General features: G+C 44.6%; 3 protein-coding genes across 5 annotated transcripts; 2 read left to right on the top strand and 1 right to left on the bottom strand.

The window, feature by feature from the left end:
• The first annotated feature begins 782 nt into the window (after window positions 1-782).
• Window positions 783-6,626, top strand: pcbp2 (poly(rC) binding protein 2). Of its 2 annotated transcripts, none has more exons than XM_079172940.1 (13): window positions 783-919; window positions 1,731-1,864; window positions 1,995-2,018; window positions 2,108-2,140; window positions 2,275-2,391; window positions 2,520-2,651; window positions 2,760-2,888; window positions 2,995-3,069; window positions 3,303-3,344; window positions 3,698-3,770; window positions 3,868-3,923; window positions 4,065-4,234; window positions 5,371-6,626. In XM_079172940.1, exons 2-13 carry the CDS (start codon window positions 1,796-1,798, stop codon window positions 5,405-5,407), a joined length of 957 nt encoding a protein of 318 aa, XP_079029066.1. In that variant the 5' UTR covers window positions 783-919; window positions 1,731-1,795; the 3' UTR covers window positions 5,408-6,626. The 2 variants fall into 2 exon arrangements, with proteins under 2 accessions (XP_079029066.1, XP_079029065.1); XM_079172939.1 differs by having other exon boundaries at window positions 3,303-3,362.
• A 1,923-nt stretch (window positions 6,627-8,549) lies between these two features.
• On the bottom strand, window positions 8,550-15,244 carry map3k12 (mitogen-activated protein kinase kinase kinase 12; the record flags this gene model as incomplete). The annotated part of the gene is made up of 13 exons (XM_079172861.1): window positions 8,550-8,681; window positions 9,529-9,826; window positions 10,016-10,083; window positions 10,169-10,892; window positions 10,990-11,124; window positions 11,226-11,342; window positions 11,586-11,695; window positions 11,942-12,050; window positions 12,244-12,402; window positions 12,613-12,771; window positions 12,877-13,068; window positions 13,189-13,372; window positions 14,782-15,244. The coding sequence occupies 13 exons, from the start codon at window positions 15,242-15,244 to the stop codon at window positions 8,550-8,552; spliced, it is 2,850 nt and encodes a 949-aa protein (XP_079028987.1).
• Window positions 15,245-17,384: 2,140 nt separating this feature from the next.
• Window positions 17,385-21,776, top strand: aaas (achalasia, adrenocortical insufficiency, alacrimia). Of its 2 annotated transcripts, none has more exons than XM_079172913.1 (16): window positions 17,385-17,512; window positions 17,714-17,857; window positions 18,007-18,134; window positions 18,288-18,343; window positions 18,430-18,521; window positions 18,633-18,679; window positions 18,940-19,038; window positions 19,361-19,504; window positions 19,941-20,061; window positions 20,160-20,284; window positions 20,574-20,634; window positions 20,745-20,835; window positions 20,995-21,088; window positions 21,311-21,378; window positions 21,489-21,570; window positions 21,667-21,776. In XM_079172913.1, the coding sequence occupies exons 2-16, from the start codon at window positions 17,747-17,749 to the stop codon at window positions 21,767-21,769; spliced, it is 1,422 nt and encodes a 473-aa protein (XP_079029039.1). In that variant the 5' UTR covers window positions 17,385-17,512; window positions 17,714-17,746; the 3' UTR covers window positions 21,770-21,776. The 2 variants fall into 2 exon arrangements, with proteins under 2 accessions (XP_079029039.1, XP_079029038.1); XM_079172912.1 differs by having other exon boundaries at window positions 20,992-21,088.

The following is a 21,776-nucleotide window of genomic DNA, read 5'->3' as shown; positions in this document are numbered from 1 at the left end:
GTAGGATTTAGAAGAGGACTGCAACCAGCTCAACTCAGATCTCTGACACTCACAGAGTTATTGTGCCATCTGTTGGATTTACAGATAACTGCATCAGTGTGTGATTAGTGGGCTTCAGGACGCAGTCACCCACTAATAGAAACAATCAATACTAACATATTGAATGACAAAATGTGATGAATGATTTTTGCTAATGTACCTGGTTGAGATTCTATAAAGTTATAATTACGACTGTGTATGTTTTTCTTTTTGGGGGCTTTTATCAACCATGCTGCACAGCATTCAGAATGTCATTTTTGCATAAATAACCATTTTTACATACATAAACCACACTTCTTTTTTGCTTTTAAATGCTCGTAACCAGCAGCTGAATTATAAAAATTAAAGCGGAACTATTCAGCTCAAGTAATATAATATATTTATGTCTCTCTCACTCTTTTTTTTCCAAAATCAATTCACATGTTTTGCTCTTCGCATCTCTAATCAAGGTCCCATTCTGTTATGTTTGACAATAAAACGGTGAAAGTGTTAGAGGCCAGTTATTTTTATTATTTTTATGTGAAATTTTATCCAGAGTGATCATTAACTTAATTTTGTATGAAATATCCACTTCCATCCCACAGTGTTTTCTTTCCTGAATGACATCATTTTTTATTATTTTAATTTTAATTAAAAAATAAAAGCAGCGGCAGCGCTCCGGGAGGGGGCGGGGCTGACCCGGGTAGAGGGGCGGGGCCGTTGAGAGGTCAAAGTTGAATTTGCATTTTGTCTTTTGTGCCAAGCTGAAGAGTGGAGTCCGATCGAACAGCGGCGTCTCTTCCCTCTTCCCCGGATCCTTTTAAAACTCCCTCCCGAACCTCTCCCCTTCCACCCTTGCCACCCTACCCACCCCCTGAACACTCTTCAAGGGACGGTTCGGGTAAGACCTCTAAAAAAAACATGGCTTTGTTTCTGTTCCCGAGTGAAGGACAGGGATAACACGGCGTAGCTCAGTGCGCCCCGTAGGCCGCGGGACCAGACTAATTTCTGGATCAGGCGATGCTAATGCTAGCGAGCTTGATGGAAAATTACAGTCCTGTGATTAACTTTATGGCCGATTAGGGGTCAGGTACTTGTCGCCGTGTTTAAAGTGTGTTTTACTATGTATTCTCACAGCCTAGTCATTCCTCATGGTATACATTTAGGACGTTACAGTAGTGATGTTACGATGCTAACGTAGCCTCCATTTGTTGCTTGCGTGACTAGCTGCGATGCTCTTTCTAAAATAGGATCTACGATGCAAACGTTATCCCACGAGCCTCCTTGTTGCTAACGTTATCGATGGATGCGCGGCTCAAAGTAGCTAACATCCGGGTCTTTTCTTTTTAGCTTTCATGCCTTTAAATATAAATTATAAATAATTATAAATGTCGCCACAACTGTTTGATGCCAGGGAATAGACGTAGCCTCGTTGGAGACAGTGGGTCATTGTGCTAATGAGTGAATGAGTGAACCCGGGCCAGTCTAACGTGAATTACTACACTGAAGCGAGTCATTATTTAGGCGTGACGAGCTAAAGTTAAGGTGTTAACCGCCCGCACCGCTCCATTGATCTGCAATGACAGCTTCTTCTTTCTTTTTTTACAATTTTTTTTTTTATTTTTAGGAAATGAGGCTTTCTGCCGACACGTCCTCATAGTTTCCAGTAACTATATTTGTCCCCGACGGTCACATTTTCCACTCTATTGCAGACGTTCAACCAGTGACCAAAGACCCACGTTGTTGACCCGTTTTCAGCCTGGATTCAGACGCAGAAATGGACTCAAGCCTGGTCGAAGGAGGACTTAATGTCACCCTAACCATCAGGCTACTCATGCATGGGAAGGTGAGTTGTGACGGCATGCAATGTTTGATAACGAGTTTAAAAAGACCCAATGCATCAATGTTTTCCACTCCCAGTGACGGTCAGGACTGAGTTCATTGCTTTAACATGAATTTTTGTGTTTCTTCTGCAGGAGGTTGGGAGCATCATTGGCAAGGTGAGTTGTTTTTGCTGCCAGAATGATTACTATCTACATCCTGTCCCTGTGTGTTTTGTAAATATTGTGTGTTTGTGCTTTCCTTACAGAAAGGAGAGTCTGTTAAGAAGATGAGAGAGGAGGTAAGATGGTTTTATTTATTTTAGCTGTAGGTAAACAAGGCTACATGTCCATAGTTTCCGTGACTCATTCATCATATGATACCACTGTGACTGAAGATACTTCCTGTTTTGCTCCCCCCCCCCCGTCTGTGCAGAGTGGGGCTCGCATCAACATCTCGGAGGGGAACTGTCCGGAGAGGATCATCACCCTCGCGGGACCCACCACCTCCATTTTTAAAGCCTTCTCCATGATCATTGAGAAACTGGAGGAGGTTAGATTTCGCTCGCTTGCATCTTAAAACTCTGACACGTTGTAGCAACAGAATTGACACTTTGAAGTTGTTGTCATTTTTTTTTTTTTTTTCTCCTAACTCTTCTTGTCATCCCACCTTCCCTCCAGGACATTAGCACCTCAATGACTAACAGTACAGCCACCAGCAAACCACCGGTCACCATGCGCCTCGTCGTGCCTGCCAGCCAGTGTGGCTCACTCATTGGCAAGGGCGGCTGCAAGATCAAGGAAATCAGAGAGGTTTGTCGTCGTGCTTCTTTCGGGGGTTTTTTTGTTCGTAAAGTTTGTGTCTCATCCCTGATTGGTCCTAACTGTTGTCGTCTCTGTTTTGTGGATGTGTCTTTGCAGTCAGCAGGAGCTCAGGTACAAGTAGCAGGGGACATGTTGCCCAACTCAACAGAGCGTGCCATCACCGTTGCAGGGACCCCACAGTCCATTATTGAGTGTGTCAAGCAGATCTGCGTTGTCATGCTTGAGGTACAGTGATTATTGTTGTTAATGATCCTTTTGATGCCTTATTGTTTTCTCTGTTTCTGTTGGAAGTTTCCTCGATTCTCAGTGGTGGATATTTCTGTGTTCTCAGTCTCCACCAAAGGGAGTGACCATCCCGTACAGACCCAAACCCTCAGGCTCTCCTGTCATCTTTGCAGGTGGTCAGGTAAACAACGTTTGTTTGTTTGTTCTCTAGCTCTGTCGCTTGTTTTATTTGTCCCAGCAGGGTTCACGTTTTCGGGGTCAAATGTTTCCAGTTTTTACCGTGCGGGTGTGCTGCTCTCTGTAGCATGCCTGGCTCTGCTCTCGTAGCACGTTAAGGACAGAGGACTGACGCATATTGAGTATACTTTGTGTGACACTGCCACGCCCCCCTAAGTGCTGTCGTCTCCTTTGCAGGCATACGCTGTCCAAGGGCAGCACGCCATTCCACAGCCTGATGTAAGTGAAGGGCCCTCTGTAAGTGATCCAATATATTTGCAACTTCGGTCTTCGGAAAGCCATGCCACCTTCTTATTTCATCCCACTGACTCTCCACTTCTCCAACCCCCCCACTGCCTGATATCCATTTAACAATGCTAAACATTCTACTTATTTAACATGTTAATGATATATTTTTACCCCCTTTTTAGGCTAACTCATGAGTTCCATTTCATATTTTCCTCTCATCGTCACTTTAACCGCTTACAAATAGAGAAATAATTTCAAAATTCCAGCTTTGACGCCGTGTTCTGGATCGTCCTCACTCGTGCTTTTGTTTGCTCTCTGCGTCCTTTCCTCCGTTGTTTTAACAGCTCACCAAACTTCACCAGCTGGCCATGCAGCAGAGCCCCTTCCCCATTGCACATAGCAACCAGGGCTTCCAGGGTAGGTGGACAGATTGAAAGAGGGAATGCGATTTACTGTAGATTTATAATAATCCACCCAGTCAACACTCTCATGGGCTTTCTTTGCATTTCTTCAGCTGGGATGGACGCCTCTGCACAAACTGGCTCTCATGAGCTGACCATTCCAAACGATGTAAGTTGTGTTTGAGTCCGTTCTGCTAATTTTCTCTTTGTTCTTTGCAGTGGAGACGCGATTGAAGCGGTTTATTTTCTTGCTGTTTGCGTTTTCCCCTGTGTGATTGTGTGTTTTCACGTATTTCTTCTTCTCCCTCAGCTCATTGGCTGCATCATTGGCCGTCAGGGCACAAAGATCAATGAGATCCGTTCGATGTCAGGGGCTCAGATCAAGATCGCCAACCCCGTGGAGGGCTCCACTGACAGACAGGTCACCATCACTGGCACCCATGCCAGTATCAGCCTGGCTGAGTACCTGATCAATGCCCGGTAAGAGGCTTTATGCCACTGCAACACATCATCACACAGCAGCTAGTTTACACTGGAGCACAGCCGCGTTTTAGGTCTCGACTGTTTACTTTGTATATGAAATGAAAAGTCTCTAGAGTGCAGTTTACAGGAGTTCAACAATAACATGATGATGAGATTCTTTTAATTTGATTTCTGGAGGTTTTTTCAGCGTATGTCAATTTCTACACCGTCGTTCTTATTGATCATCTGGAACAGATGCTGGAGATCATGTACAGTAAAAAGTGACCTTTCCAATACTTTGGTAACAATAACATCACCAACTGTCAAATTGATCAGTGTATAATGTAGATTTTAAAATAACCTAATAATACAAAACCTTCCTGTTTAGCCTGGTTTTATGGCCATTCTTTTATCCCCTCTTTTGAAAAATTTGTCTTTTTTTCTGTTTTACTTCATTTTTAAAATCCATCAATATTAATTTCACAGCAAAAAAAACAACTCTTGACAGTATATTGACATCAAACAAGCGACAATATTTATTTTTAACTCAACACCTCTTGTTTCCATTTCAAAATAAAAGCCCTCTATTGTCGATGGAGAGACTACCGGCTTTCAGTTTCTTGTGTGTATTCGTCTTCATTTTTTGAAGCTTGGAACTATTGGGTAGAGCCCGGAGAGGAAGTAAATGATAAAATATTTATCCTGCTCCTGACGTAATCCCTTTGGGCTGTTTTTATTATTGCAGACGGTAGCTCGTACCGCCTGTGTGAGCAGCTGAGTCTCTTCTACAGATTTAAAGCTCTGACTTTTTTTTCCTGCGTGACACACACAGTTCACAACAAAAATGCTCTTTTGACAGAATAGTGACGGCAACAATATTTATTTATTTTCAAAATAAAAGCCCTCCATTGTCTTTCTGTGGACTGAGAGACTACCGGCTTTTAATTTTTGGATCACAGCAACACTGTCTGTGAGCACTACTTGCACGAGAGACGCAGCAGTTTAGCGAGGCAGCTGTCGCACACAGAGAACATTCTGCAGGAAAATAAGATCTCGCAAAACTCAAACTGCCTGCTGAGCTGATAACAAGCAATGTGTCACATTTAAGCTTGCTATTATTCTTATTAAAGTTTCCATGTTGTCGCGCTCCTCAGGCTCTCTTCTGAAGCTACTGGACTCGCAGCCAACTGACATGGAGGATCTTCATCAGCACCTAACGTAACCCCTCCCCCTACTTTTTACCAAGAGGTCCCTTATTGAACTAAATGCAAAAACCAAGTACTATAAACTCACTGTTTTCTCCTCTGCTTTGGTTCGACACCTCCTCAGTTGTAATTACACCATCATCATGATATTGGTATTTTATTTATTTATTATGTTTTTAAATTCCCTTTGCTTATAGTTTTTAAAAGACTTCCTTCTGTTGTATTTTTCCTTTTTATTTTACTGTATATCTGTATGATCTTCTTGATATAGGTAAAAGTTTTAGAAAAATCTGAAAAGGCATAAATAATGTTTTTCTTATGTCAGATTTTTCTTAGAAAATGTAAAAAAAAAAATGAAGAAAAAAAAGACACACTGTAACATTATAGATGGACTGTTCTTTCCCTTTTTAAATATCTATTTATTTTTTATTTAATACACAGCTCTGTGTAAGAGTAGAATTCATTGATATTTGCCATCTTCTATTTGAAGCTGTACTTCCTAAATGAGGCATTGTGGGTTTAACGGGTTCCGATGGGTGTAAATGACGTCCAGGTGAAGATGTATGCAGGAAAATAACTTTTTTTTTTTTATTTTATTTTTTTTAGTCGGAAGGTAATTCATCCCTCGTTGAGTGCGTCAAAAGGAGAATTTTAAGCTACATTTTGTCTCACCTCTAATTTGCGGAGTAATTGTTTTGTGTCATTCCTGTGTTTCCATCCGTTTTATTTCTCGATCAGGACTTTTTGGCATTGTTGTGTATTGGATTCTGATAAGGGTGGGTGGGCCTTGGTCACCAGGTGGGGGCCTGAATGAGAGGAAAATATTTTCTTTTCTCTGAAATTACTAAGACCATAGTAATGACGATGATGATGATAATAACATTGAAATGTTTGTTTTAAATAGAGAAAATATTTTTTTTAACTGCAGGGCTGGGGGGAATGCTGCAAGGGGCAAAACTACAAGACTTATTGGTCTTTATAAGTATATTATGCTGAGGTATTAAATTATGAACTAGAAGGAGAATTATAGAATTAACACTAGTTTCCTGCAATCCTTTTTTGCCTGGGTCAGATTTATTTTTTATTATTCTTTGCAGGATGAAGAAACTCAAGTTTTTGTGCACGTTTTCAAACTATTGTAGATCTGGGTGCAATTAAATTGTTGAAGAAATGAAATGCAGAAATAAAAAAGATGTGAAATGCTTAAACGATCCTTTTGTTTGCTATGTTTACGTGATCATGAAGGCAGCTGATGGGACAACTAGATGACCCTGACATCAGCTCAGATTTATTAATAATCTAAAAACATGGTTCTCTCTTGTGGGGGGATTATTATTTTATAACATGGTTATGAACGTTGTAAATCAAGAAACGACACTGGAACAGGTTGGACGTGCTTAAAGTCATTGAAAATAGTCATTTATTTCTCGTTCAGCTGTCTTATCTGATGCAGCAACAGAACAAACTGTAGCTATGACACGGCCCGCCTTTTTAAACAAACATCACACTGTGTTTTTAACCAATACATTATTTATTATTACTCATATTTTGCTTTTTGATATAATTCCTATGTTACAGGTACAATGTGCAATGCTGTATAAAAAGAAAACATTTCTATTTAAACCCAAAGGATACTTACTGTTCTACTAGTAACCACACAGAGAAGTGCTCTATTCCTTATCCGGCTATCAGCCGTTATCTTAAAGGGTAAATGGGACAGTCGAGGTTCTTATGAAGCTTATGAACATGAACTGCAGGAGTCCTTTTGGTTCTAAACTTACCCTTTTTACACATGAAGACTTACAAAGTTGTAAAAAATCATTTTGTGGTTTTATACAACTAAACTGCCTCGTGTGATGTCATTTGAGTCGGCATCATTTTGGAGAAATGGAAAAATAATGAGGTGTGGAGTTAGAAAGAAGTGATCTTACGCTCCTCATCTCTCCCCAAAGCTGTTAGCCGCTGCTAGCATAACGCAAACCGAATCGAGTTGCATCGTGGGTAATGTAGGCGCTAGGTTTTGACCAGAAAGAAGAGTGTGGGTTAAAGATGACGATATTTCAGGTTCTGCCCTTTTTTTTTTTTTTATTCTTAAACAGCTCGTCAGGAGTCTGACAATGTTATCGGAGTGCAATGCTAAATTGGCGGAGTACTCCTTTCCTAGAGCACCAGCACCAGTGTGTGTTACCTATATAGTACCTTAGATAGCAATGGTAGTGTCTGTCATTTCACATCCTACTAACAAAAACACAAACAATTTCTAAACCATACAATGGCAAAAGTGCATTTTCTGAGTGAACCCAAAGGTCTCCCATCATATCATTCTTTGATAAGCTTAATAAAAAACCTCAATCATGTCTTATGTGTATTCGAAACTCAGTAGTAGGAGGGTTAAAAAAAATAATGTACCTACTGAGAATCCTAATTAAGCATCATGATCGACGTCTCGGTGAGATTTTCATTCCTTTTTTTTTTTTTTTTTTCTTGAGTGCTGACATTTATTAACAAAAAACAAAGTAACTGAAGTAATACTTTCAGGATTAAAAAAGTGTAAACTTTCACAAAATATAAAACTGACACATTCGAATCATAAATTATAAACATGTAGTCATGCATTTGTTCACAGGGCTGCATACCGTTTAGTCTTACACTTTTATCTTACAAATAAAATAAAGTTAGATATTTCTCATGTGGTATGTAATGGATATTTACATTATTATTCATTAGTATTTGATGCATTAGTGTGTGGAGTATCATGGAGGATGCTCCCAGAGTGAGGATTAGTGTTTAAAGGACAACAAGTGTGGTACCTTGTGCGTGCGTCTGTGGAAGGGTTTTTGCCGAACTGGAGCAGTGGCTAAGTTTAGCTCAGTAACTATTTTGCCTGAAACAAAAACCCTACTGAACTTAAATGACATTTATCTGATGTCACAAGCTGCCAAAATATCTGATGTCAGGTTATGACAAATGTCCTATGTCATCTGGCGTAGGTTTGCCAGCCAACAAACTTATGAGACACCATAAGTCCACTTGTCATAGTCTGAGTGGTGTAGTAGGTGTGATCCCTCATGACAACAGTAATGTACTGCATTACTAGTAGCTTGAGGTATTGGCTAGCAGCCAGTGATCTATGGAGGTCCTGTAGCGGGGGCCTGTGGAGACACCCAGGCGCCAGCACTGGGGGGACGACTCGGCTCTCCACTACCCGACTGATCCAGCTCTGCACTGTCGCAGTCAGAGTCATCACACAGGGCCCGACTCTACAGAGAGAGAGAGGGAGAGAGAGGGAGGCAGAATAAAAATGTTATTTATGATGTTTTTGGCAGAATTAGGATCCTTTACTTGAGTAAAAGTATCAATACAAGAATGTAAAAATACCCCATTACAAGTCAAAATCCTATTATTATTATTATTTATTATTATTATCAGCTAAATGTGCTCAAACTTTCAAAAGTAAAAGCAATCATTCTGCTTTAAAATGTCCCGTGACTGTTATAATATCATATAAGACGTTCTTTTATTTTTTATATTGATGTAACGATGTGTAATCAACATTTTACAGTTGAAGCAGGTCGAGGTGAAACTAGTTCATCATCTTTGGTTTTGTCCAACATAGGGGTCGGGCCCCTCGTAAGGGTCCCAAGATAAATCTGAGGGGTCGTGAGATGATTAATGGTTTAAGAAAGAAGAAAAAGACCAAGTTCAGCTCCACAAATCTTTTTTTCTTTTCTGACTTTTCGCTTATCTTTCCTGTTTTTTTAAATTAATAGATCATTTTTCCTCTTTATGCCTCAAACTGTTATTTCAATGAAACCGTCACAGACATCAAATGTGGCAAAGGGCCACAACCAGACACTGTTTCCTGTAGGGATCCGAGAGGTTGGAAACCACTGATTTAATCTTTAACAATTCATTGTATTTAAAGTCAAAAGTCCCAAAGAAATTCTCTGAAATGTGGATAAAGTAACATCACATGGATGTACATGTACTCATTAAAGTACAAGTAGGCCTACCTTCAATATTCAACGTAAGTACAGTTGTTGAGTAAATGTACTGAAGTGAATCTACATCAGTCTAAGAAGATGACACAAACTGACAGATTTTTACCTCACTAGGATTCTGCCCGACGTCCAGCTGAGCTTTGGCCTGTCCCAGCGCTCCGTCTCTCTCCGACAGGCCGCCGGAAGCCTGCGCCGGATCAGTGTTGTCCGCCGGGATCTCCGACCCCTGAGAGAGGAGGTCGTCGCTGCGGTCGTCCAACCTGTCGTCTGTGTTGGTGCTGACCACGTCGGGGGTGCCGCTGTGAGAGTGGTCAGTAGTGTGGCCCTCCTCGCCGTCCGACACCGACAGGTTCTCTGAGCTGAAGGTGGACACCGACTGGCACTTGGTGATGCTCGTCGGGCGTCTGAAAGAGATTCAAAACAAACCAAAACGTTTGTTTGTTTGTCTTTTAAATCACAGACTTGAGGCTGTAAAAGAATGACGCAAATCAAAAATGTATTCTTTGTTCTGTGAATGAATCAGAAGCTCTGTCAGAGAGCGGAAACATGGCTTGAGGATATTTTCCAGAGACGAAGGACAGCAAGTTACTCACCGTCTCCGTGGTAACTCAACCTCACTGTCAACTTCCCCCTCCTCCTCTTCTGATGACACTCCACGCCTCTGTAGCCAGAAACAGGAAAGATGAACCAGTGGGAAACAATCAAAGTATTACCTGAGGAAAGTGACCAGATGTCCGTCTCCGTACCTGTTTGCGTGAGATAGCTGCCCTGTACAGAATGGCTGAAGGAGTGAGGTGCTGACTCCCGATCCCCCCAGACGCCCCGCGGGGCAACCTCACAGCCCCGGCTCCCTCCTCTTTATCCTCCCCATCGTGAGGCAGACGAGGAGATCCCAGAGAGCCCCGCCCCGCCGCCGCCCCCCTCCCGCACGGCGAGTCCGGGCTGCTGGAGAACGGGAACGACGCCGCGTCCTCGCTCGGCGTGTCACTGCGCGGAGGGGTTTCCGTGAGGTCATCCAGACCAGCTGCCCCCGCCTCTGATCCCCCTAACCCCGCAGAGGCGCTGAGGCTGCCCCCTCTCTCCAGCCCGCCCACAGAGGGCTCCCCTTTTCCCTGCCCCTCGGCCGCCAGTGTGGTGCAGATGAGGTCGGGGCTGGAGGAGGACAGCTGCCTCTGCTGCTGCTCATGGCTGAGGCCCCGCAGCGCTGCAGAGGGCTCCAGGAGCTGCTTGGAGGTGTTAGTGGTTGAACTGTTAGCCTGGGCAGTTGTGTCCCTTTTCGAGGAGGACTGATTTGCCTTAAGTCCAGCCAGGTCCCCACTGCTGCCCTTCCCGGGCTTGCGATGGCGGGTCTTTACCCTCCGAGACCGGCTGGGAGAAGTGGAGCTTCTGTTGGGGCAGGCTGGTGTAGTGACTTGCGTCACAGAGGAGTCCATTTTGGGAATGATTACCTCAGACTTGAGGATGTCTGGCCTGGAAGAGTACGAGGGATTAGTCAACAACAATCCACAAGAATATTCATTTCAGTATCAATCTTTCATCAAATAATGACTGAAATGAGATCTCACACCTCTTTCCTGAGGGCAGTTTCTGTGGGACATTTCTCTTCTTGATGAGTTTGTCCATGGTGTTGGAGGAGCTGCTCTGCCTGGAGCTGTGATGCTTGAACAAACCTGGATACTTTTTATCCAAAGACTGCTCTCTCCTGAAGGGAAAAAGTACCCAAAGACACCAAAGTGTAAACACATTGTGGCTCATTAATTCGAAAACGAATGTGCACCCCTGTGTTCGCGGATCTATTTGTACCTCTGCAGCTCTTTCTCTTTGAGCTCCAGCTGCAGCATGACAGCGCTGAGCTCCATGTAAAGGTTGTTAGCTCTGTCCAGCTTCCTCTCGTAGTGCTCGCGAATGTCCAAAGCGTGCCTGAGAAGAAAAGAGGCTGCTGATGTCATTGTGCATCCGCATGAGGGACTCCAAATCCTCCACAAAAGACGTGCACTCAAGGCTCTCGTTCCATCCACATGGGCGGACAAAGGAGTGACATCGAGAAATGGGACGGAGTGAAAGTGGCCTCAAACATGTCAGCTAACCAAAACTACCAACGTCCCCTGGTCGCGACTAAGCCGACTACGTATGGGAGATCTATAAATAAAACAAAAAACAGACCTGAGCTCCTCTCTGCGTCGGTTGATCAGCTCCTCATCGAGTCGGTGGATACAAGTCCCCTCAGATTTAATCTTCTCAAAGTGCTGTTTCACCTCTTCTCGCCATTCAGCCTGATGAGAGCACATTTCTGTTAACCAGCTCCGTCTCGCCAGAGTTGACTTTAAAACCTAATCCTCTTTTGCAAACAACAGTTAAAGTCTGATTACTAGTCTGCAAGCATGTGTGGGCGCATTGTGTATTTGTGTCTGTTCGTGAGCACCGTGTCCGTATATTTAGGTGTTTTATCTGTGTGTCTTTTTTTGGTGCAGCTGCAGAACTTCCATATTCAGACGGGGATTGGGACGAAGCAACCGTACCTGTGACTTGAAGTACGTCTCTTGCGGAGTGGACAACACGTCAGCTGACGCTATATCCAGATGAAGAAGGATCTGACGGAAAGAGGGCCTATTCCTTGGCTTACAGTTCCTGCAAAAACCAAGATGGAAAAGACAGCTGTGTACATTTACAACGCACTGTAAAATCAATAAGGTCCTTTAAAAACAGAGACTAACGCCTCCCTGTGCCTCTGCTCTCAACCCTCGCTTTTACTGCTCTAATCTGCTCATTTTCTGCCTCTCCTGTCCCCTCTTCCCCGCTGTGCTCATTATTGTTCACCCACCAGCACTGTCTGAGGAGGATCTTGAAGCCGTCGGGGCAGCTCTCAGGTATGGGCAGCTGGAGGCTGTTGTTCCCCACACCCCAGATGATGGCAGATGAGTCCACGTCTTTGTAAGGGACCTCTCCAGTTAGCATCTCCCACAGCACCACTCCGAAGGACCTTGAAGTTAAGTCAAGCTTTATTCATTCGGGAAGTCTCATTGAGGTCAAGACCTCTTTAACAAAAAGAGATTGGAGAAAAAAATAACTTTGCACATCAATAACAAACTATTAACTCACAATGTTGATACAGTATCTGCTATCGTATAGGGAAGTATTTGTGCTGATGTATTATTTGTAAGCTAGAAATGTCACTTTTAGTCAGACTTACCAGATGTCCACCTTTTCCGACACCGGCTCATTCCGAATGACTTCAGGAGCCATCCAAGCTACGGTGCCGGCGAATGACATCTTGGTGCTCTTGTCACTGAGCTCCTTTGAGGTGCCGAAGTCTGAGATCTTCACCAGGTCATCGTGTGTGATCAGCATGCTGCAAAGGGGAGAGTACATGGAAAGAGTTAGGAATGAAAATTCCAGGTCTTGTGTGTTGTCTGCGTTTCTCGTTAAGCCAGCTGTGTTGAGTCTGTCGACTTACTTGGGGGACTTGAGGTCTCGATGGATGATTTTGTGGAGGTGCAGGTAGTTCATGCCACCTGCGATGCCCATGGACCAGTCAACCATGAGGGAGGGGGTGATTTTGCGGCCCCCCCTCAGCACCTCATACAGCTGGCCTTGGGCACAGTATTCCATCAAGATACAGTAACAAGGAGCCTGGGTGCACACGCCCCTGGGAGGAAGCACGGCAGTCAGATGACATGATGCACGGGTGAACAGAAAGGGAAAGCACGAGAGATTTATGCAGCTAAATGATACGAGAGAACCTGTAGGATATCGTGTGTTTCCTCACTTGAAAGTGATGATGTTGGGGTGCTTGAGTTTGCGGAGGTGTTTGATCTCGGTCTCTTTGATGTCCCGCACTTTCTTCACAGCCACGTCGTCTCCGTGGAACTTGCCGAGGAAGACGGCCCCCTGTGCCCCGCTGCCCACCCACTGCAGGTCGGAGATTTCCTCAAAAGGAACCTCCCAGGACTCTAAACTCAGACCAACAAGTCCACAGGAAAGAAACTCAATGAATAAAGGAGAAAGCCTGAAGTGTTACACAGAATTAACACGGGCGATGAAACTGTTTTCAGTAACACCCATTAAGTACTTCATTTATATCCATCACACATTGCAAAGCCTCCAAATGTCAATAAGCACTCGAGCCAGTTTGGGCAGTGAGGAGTCAGAGGGGTTTGCTGAGCAAATGCTAAGTCCATGCAACACATTAGAACGGGCTGGCAGGACACAATTACATCCCACAAAGTGCCTGCCGTGTTCAAACAAATGGTGCATTGATAACTTCCAGTAGAGCATTACAGTTCTATCCAGAGATAAGAGAAGAATTGAGGGAGAAACAACAATCCAGTCAGAGTCCAATCTGTCTGTCGTCTGTCACACTGACACGACTTTAGCGACTGCGCGAGCATGGTCACTAAAGAGAGACGAGCCGGGCGGAGTAAAAGAGACAGGCAGATCAATTCTTCATGAGGGCCACTGAAGTCTGGAGATCTCTGGAGAGCTGCTGCAGCGGAGGCAGATGCACATGATGCTTCCCGCTGGCCAGCTGTGAAAACTCCCTGCAGCATGATGAGTGTGAATGAACCGGGCTGATGGACCCGAGAACGCAGTGGTGGCAGTCAGACAGCATTGACTGTAATGAGCTGCTAGTGTTGGAAAATAAGAGAGTAAATTTACTCGAGTACGTTTTGAATTACTGTACTTGTATTTCCTTTAATCTGCTACTCAACACTTTAACACTATATAACTGAGCGATATATTCTAGTTGTATCTGACTGACAAGCTACTGGTTACTTTTCAGGCCCAAATATGCCAAATCATCCAAAATTTAACAACAACAAAAAAAGCGAAAATCATCGAGAAGTCTAAAATATTAATTAAAATGTTTTCCCTTCTTCCGCACTGCATTAATCATCTCACCGGTCCTCAGATTTATCTTGAGACCCTTTGAAGGGCCCCGATCCCTAGATTGGGAGCCGGTGGACTAAGCTACCTGACTGTTAATAAACTATCTCCACCTCTAACAGCTACGATGCATCACAAACACATGTACTATAAAATAACACATCTGTCACAGGTGCAATTGTTTCTGCAAGACTAATACTTTTACTTGTGTTACTTTGAGTACATTTTGCTGATAAAACTTTTGCTAATAATGTAATGGTACTTTTTTTAATGTTGTGTTGGTACTTTAAGTTAAATAAAGGATCTGAGTACTTCTTCGACCACTGGTGGAGTTCAAGCTTCATCCATGAGCTCAGACATTTATTCTCTGTGGTGCATCTCGATGGTAACACAGGCACCACAATAATTTGATATATAATATTAAAAACACAGCAGAGGGCCGGATAGCACAGGTGGAACATTTACTGTCACATACCTTCATGGCTATGTTTGTGTTCAGTGGAGTAGGCCTTTCCAATCATGGTCCAGACTGGTTTCAGGCAGCCAAACAGTCCCTCCAAAAAACCTCCACTTCCTGATTGTAGCCGAATGTTGTCCGACTGGCTCCGGACAGCACCAGCCTCCGGACTGTGCCCGGCCTCGGCGCCGCCGCCGCACTGGCAGGCCTCATGTTCATGTAGTTTTAGCACGCTGTTGTCAAAGTGGGCCGAGGGTCCATCGCTGGGAGTGGGGCTGCTGCCGCTCGGCGCCCCCGGTCCGCCGGTGTCGATGGACAGCACGTTACGGAGGACACACTGTGTGGGGGTCAGGTCCGTTTCGGGGGTGCAGGCAGGGGTGTCTCCATCGATTCTTCGATAGGGGGGTTCTGAGATGGGGGTGCTGAAGCCTGACAGGGAGGGGGAAGGGGCACGGGGCTCATGGATACAGGTCCCACTCATTAGGGGTTTCCCCAACACGGCAGGTTAGGGTGGATGGAGGATGGAAAGATGAGACGTAAGCCTGAAGAGAGAAGATGTATGATAAGAAATGCATTAGAATTATTTATAATCGTGATCATGTGTATTAATGTTTTTCAACATAAAAACAAGTGAAGGGTCATTTCAGCACTGGACAGCTCCATTGCAGTGTGGAGCTGTCCAGTGCTGCAATGACTGATCCCTTTACTTTAATGCAAAACACCAAAACAGCGGAGTCCTGCCGTGGATTGGGCATCCAGCCAGTCCCCCAGTTTAACTGCTCCATTCCCACAACCAGGTTCTGTCTGAATCATGCAGAAAAAAACTCTCCTCTGTGCCTATGAATGGGAAACCCAGCCTGCCCAGTGGAGCCATCACCCAGAGTGGAGATGGGCTTTATGAATGAATCTACCAGAAGAGGTTGTGCAGCCCACAGCCCACGCTGTCACCTGCTCTTTAACCGTCCCTCTGAGGGGCATCGGTGTCTGACAACATCAGAGCAAAGCTACTCAGCAGCTCCCATATGTCGTTCGTCATGCATCAAGTAAAGAGCATTGTGTGCATCTGGAGAAAAAAAAATTACGAATTGCATAACCTCCTCAGTGTGGATGTGTACGTCCGAGCGTGCGTGCCTGCGTGTGTGAGAGAGAGCTACATGGAGGGAGGGAGGGATGGAGAGAGAGAGAGAGAGAGAGAAAGAGAGAGAGAGCGCACATGTACCCAATTCACATATTTTACACCAGCTCCATTTCTAGTACTGCACCACTGCACGAGAAGAGCCACGACGAAATGAGAGCGTGAAGAAACGGGCAATAAACAACCGGGCCCCGTGCGAATGAGCACTGCACACACACACACATACACACACACACACACACACACACACACAAACGCAGGAAGATCAATCTTTAAATAACCGAGGATGTGATGATGACACTCAGCAGCATCATAACCGACGTGCATGAATTGCAAGCCCGATGCCTATACTATACACTCCATGCCAAGTGAAAATGCCGCAGCGTCTCAACATTTACTCAACGTTGGCATCAACACAGATATTTCGTACTGTGGGCTTTCTCGCTGCACAAATATGATTTTCTAGCATTCATCGACGATGATCCGTTTCTTGGCAGCATCGGTTCGTTGGTGCAGTGTGAGCGGCGTGAACGCAACCGCACCAAGCGACGGCATCATACCTTGAGGTCCCGAGATATTTCTAAGTCAATAAGCATTTAACCGGATAGTATGACATTCCCATACCTTTCTGCCTGGTTGATGTCGCGTTGTCAAGTGAAAGGGTGGGCACGGCTTTCCTATTTTGTCGGTGATAACGAGCAAATCCTTGTTATTCTTCGTTGCGGGCTGCCTGCCGTAGCTCCAGTCACTATATCCACGAGGTTCACGGCACTGGGATGGATCCCATCGGGCAAAATTGTGTTATCAATAACCGGGGACCCATGCAACGTGAGGCGCGCTGGGCTTTTTTTTGGGGGGGGGAGGGAGCTGTCTCCTTCCCAGTGCTGAATTGACGTCACGGAAATGCGAGTTGCGCCGCGAGGGGGCGCTGCCACTGCCCTTTGTAAACACACGCACACACACACACACACACACACACACACACACACACACTCACACACACACACATACACACACAGACACACACACACACACACACACACACACACACACACACACACACACACACACACACACACACACACACACATACATACACATACACATACACATAAACGGGGAATCAGTTTTTCCATCATAACATCTATTATTTTCGTGTCGTTATGGCCGTATTTGATTTCCTGATTTCTATGCTTCAAACAGGATCATAGTGTCAGCCACCGTGTCAGCCACCGTTAGGCTTATAATGTGGTCAATACAAGTATAATGAACGGTTACATAGAGGACATACACTCGAATAAACTCGTATTAGTTGAATAAAATGACTCATGATGTATTTCAAGTTATGTCAACTCTCTGACAACAAACAGTTGGTGTCTGTTTGGCTCAGTGTGGATGTAATGTCGCTCTGTGTCCTGAAAGGGGCAGCACATCAGCGCTCTAAAGCCGAACTCCGCACTGTTTGTCCCTTTGGCGCTGCTGTAGTCCGCGCGGCGCGATTAACTTGAAGTATGCTTCGAGTACGGAACCGTAAAGTGTAGCGTGTGCTTTTATTCGGTTGTTTGGAAACACAACGCAAGATAATTGACGTAAGTCTACAGGACACACTACAAGGTACGTTTTGTGACTTATAAAACGACGAATAACGGTTACTATTGTTAAAACGAGGCCGATGTCAAACTAGTTAGCTAGCTTGAACCAGCTAGCTAACTTTAACCGTTCGTGTTAGCTAACCAGCTGTCTGTGTAGTGTTACAGTCAGCTGTTGACATCCACTACTATGTGTTTAGCTGGCTGACCCATGGTGTGTTTCCAGGCTCCAGTGGTCCGTATTTCCACTGTGTTGAAGATGTGCTCTCTGGCGTTGTTCCCCGCTCCGCTGCCCTCCGGACAGACCACTCTGTGCGAGTCCAACAACGAGCTGCTGTCAGGAACCGCCACAGACCACCGACTGAACCAGGTCTGATTCAGAGCAGAGAGTATTTAGACATAACACATAATGTCTCCTCGACATCACAGCACGACAGTAAACCAGAAGACAATCCTGTAACTAATGTGCTGTGGTTAAAACAAAGTATGAATTACATGGTTGTGTGTTTTTGTCTGCAGGAGTCTAGTCCTCTGGGTTTGTATTTCCCACGAGAGTCTCTGAAGCTCCACTGTCGCACAGAAAGCAGCAGCAAGGCAGCCTTCCTGGACCACTCTGAGACACTGTGGATGAGGAGTGCAGCAGCCTGGTAGGACACACACATACACACACACCAGGTGTGGGAAATACAGCATACATTGACACACTATAGGTCATATCACAGTATGCTGTAATATCAATAATTAGTTCCACGTCTTTCACAGACAAAGATAATTTATGTAACTTATCTCTGTCATTTCAGGCGGGACGGTGGTTTCACAGGACTGCTCGATGAAATTACCAACTCAAACACAGAAGGTACTCCAAAATGTTCCTTTTTTCTGATCTTATAGCTCCATTGATGTGTTTGTACTTTAACTCTCCCGTATCGTGTGTTCCCGTAGTGCCTAAATGTCTGTCGGTGAGTTCTGGTTTTACACTGGCGTTGCTGCGATGGTTCTCTTCCTTTCACGGCTCCCTGTTCCCTCATCTCACAGTAAGTTGTGGCTGCTGGTTGAATGTGTTGTTGACAGCAATACACTTGATTACCAGATGTTTGTTGTGATGCGTTTAAACGTGTATTACCTGTTTTTCGTTTGTTCCGTAGTTGAGCAGTGAGGACATGCTCGCTGAGTTTTCACAAGTGCTGAACTGGTATGTGCCAACTTTGTGATCTTTAATTTTTGCTCTCAAAGGTGAAATGATTGAAGATATTGTTTATTATGACAAACTGGTGGTGAGCAGACATGTTGATGAAGACGTGGCAGTTTAGTACAAATTAGTATAACTGGAGAGTAATTGCTGCAACAATTAGTTGATTCATCTTTTGTTGATCAACAGAAAATTAATACGCAGCAATTTTGACAATCTTAAATCAGTGTTTTAATTGACCTTCTTCCCTCTTGCTTTACCAGGTCTGACTGTGTGGTGCGAGCATTTGCCTGGCATCCCCATGCAGATAAGTTTGCTGTAGCCCTGCTGGACGACTCAATTAAGATCTACAACCCCAAAAGGTATCGTAACTCGGTTCTAAAGAAGGCGCACAGTTGCCAATAGGACTTAAATGGGCTATAAGGCATACGATCTGGCAAAAACAAAAAAAAACTCGCCAAGATGTCTCCTTGTGTAGCAGCGGCCAGGTGGTGTCGATGCACTCAGCAGTGTGTGTGTGTACTGGTAATGTACTGGAGATATTAATGAAACTGTACGTCTCCAGGACAGTCTACAAACACAGACCTAAAATCTGACCGCATGTCAGCCGCATAGAGCTGCGTTGTTCTTTGATCTCTCCATTGGTCTGTGACGGTGTTATTGTCACTGCCTCCTGTCTCTCAGTGCCACCACCCCCACTCTGAAGCACCGTCTCCAGAGGAGTGTTGCAGCAGTGCAGTGGAAGCCGCTGTGTGCGTCCGCCCTCGCTGTCGCTTGTCAGAACTGTTTGCTGGTCTGGCACGTGGACCCCTGCTCGCTGTCGACCAGGTACGTACTCTCTAGTGTACTTGCACGTCTTGAGAAGTCTTCAAATCTCTGGATTCAGTTCCCTCGATTCAGCCTCGTTGTGTTTATACCCGCTTTCTTGCAAACTTTTCTAACTTGTAGATTCATGTATTTTGTATGAGAGGTGAGCGCACAAAATCAAATTACTTCTTGGAAGCTTAGTGGTTTCATAGTCTCATTTATAGCCTAACGTAAGCTTTTTACATCTGCTGATTGCATTAACGCTTCTAAAATCATAAAAGTGTTATTTATGGCGATTATCTTGCTCCTCTTTTTCCTGCTGTGACTCAAAACCGTGATACAATCTGAACCGTGAGGTTTGTGATCCGTTTCCCCCGCCTATTAGATTCATGCTGTAATGAAAAGGTCTTAACTGTCTTTTCTTGTGCTGTGCTCTTCATCCTCTCGACCCACCCAGGCCTTCGTCCGGCTGTGCTCAGGTTCTGTCTCATCCTGGTCACTCTCCTGTCACCTCCATCACCTGGTCTCCAAGCGGGTCTCTCCTCGTGTCGGCCTCGCCCATGGACACCGCCATGATGGTACGAGGCAACCTCCTCTATCCTCAAGTCTAATTCATGTCGAAAGAAAGTGACTCGCACAGTGACCGTTGTACCTTTTTGGCATCCATGTGTTTCAGGTTTGGGATGTTGCTTCAGAAAGCGGTGTGCCGCTTCAGCGTGTTGGAGGAGGCGGGGTCACCTTCCTCTCCTGGTCCCCCGATGGCAGCCATGTCCTGGCCTCTACACCGTCGGCTCTGTTCAGGTCAGACACAGCGCGTTTTATAATCTACCTCCCTTTTAGAGCTGCTGCAGCACTTTTCATTTATAAGATCTCTAAAGCTGCCAGTGTACATGTGTCAAATCTTCTCTGTCATGATTAGTGCGTTTGGACAATTACTGGATTATAATAGAGGCCCACTCTCCTGTCATGAATATTTATGAACATGTAAGGGATTAGCGACTTTGTCTGGAGATTAGCAGCTGTGCTAAGGTAATTGAGTGGACAGAAAGTTTAGTTTATACACATGGATGAGTAAGATTTCTTTCTTCAGGGTTTGGGAGACCAGGATGTGGACCTGTGAGCGTTGGCCGTGTGTGAAAGGGCGCTGCCAGGTGAAAACTTGTCACCACATTTCAACGTTATTGCTAAATTAGGTACTAAATCATTTTCTAAATCATGTATTTATGAAATAACTATGCGTCTTGTTTTTTTTTTGGGGTAGACCGGCTGTTGGAGTCCAGATGGGAGTCGACTCCTCTTCGCCGTACAGGGAGAGACGGTCATCTACGCTCTGACCTTCAGTGATGCAACAGGTTATATCTCTTTACATGAAATAGTTGTGTTGCACAATATACAACCTGGTTTGGTAATTGATGAGAAGCTTGAATTGTTTTCTTGTAAAGTTGGATGAAAAAATGATATAGATTATGTAAGTGGACCTGTATGATGATGATGATGTTGTTGTTCAGCAGGCGTACCTACATGCACATCTAAAGGGCCTCAGGCAGCAGCAGTGGCGGCTGACCTATCAGAGACCACCTTTAACACACCAGACGGAGACATCGTGTATGTATTTAAGCTGAACTACTTAAAAAAAACAGTGACGAACAAGGTGTCCAAAAAGGCTCTGAGGTGTTTTGAAGCACCTTGTTCACAAAAACAATGAATCTATTCCAGCATTTGATGAGCACAAATCAGCAGGCAGGCAGGATTCAGTGCTGCTTGACTTCATATCAGCAGCAACATTACAGCTCCTTAGACTCACTCACTGTCTAATTTGTCCTCCAGTGTTGGTGGAGAGATCCAGTCTTTATCCTGGGACCCAACAGGAGAGAGGCTGGCAGTGCTTCTCAAGGGTTTGTCTCACTTTTCTTCTGTTCACCCCGATGAACCCAATCAGTATTACATTGGTGTTCCTCTTAGTTTTAACAACTCATCTCAGTCTCTGTGTCTTATCTGTTCTCAGGTGATTCACAAGCAGCAGACCGGCCTGCAATCATAGCCGTGTTCAAGACAAGAACCAACCCCATTTTTGAGCTTTTACCTTGGTTTGTCCTTTAGTGTTTCATTTTTCTGTAGCTTTAGTAGAACCTCTCAGCGTAGTACTACAAGTACTGAGTGTTGGTTGTGTTTCTTTGTTTTAGTGGTTTTGTTCAAGGGGAGCCTGGCGCAGAGCCAAGACTGATGCAGTTCCACCCAAACTTCCAGCACGGAGCTCTGCTCACTGTGGTCAGTTTCACCTTTTAAATTCATA

Source organism: Pholis gunnellus (assembly GCF_910591455.1).
Source record: "Pholis gunnellus genome assembly, chromosome: 2".
NCBI classification, from domain to species: Eukaryota; Metazoa; Chordata; class Actinopteri; order Perciformes; family Pholidae; genus Pholis; species Pholis gunnellus.
The sequence above is the reverse complement of the archived record's forward strand: the minus strand, read 5'-3'. Positions and strand labels throughout refer to the sequence as shown.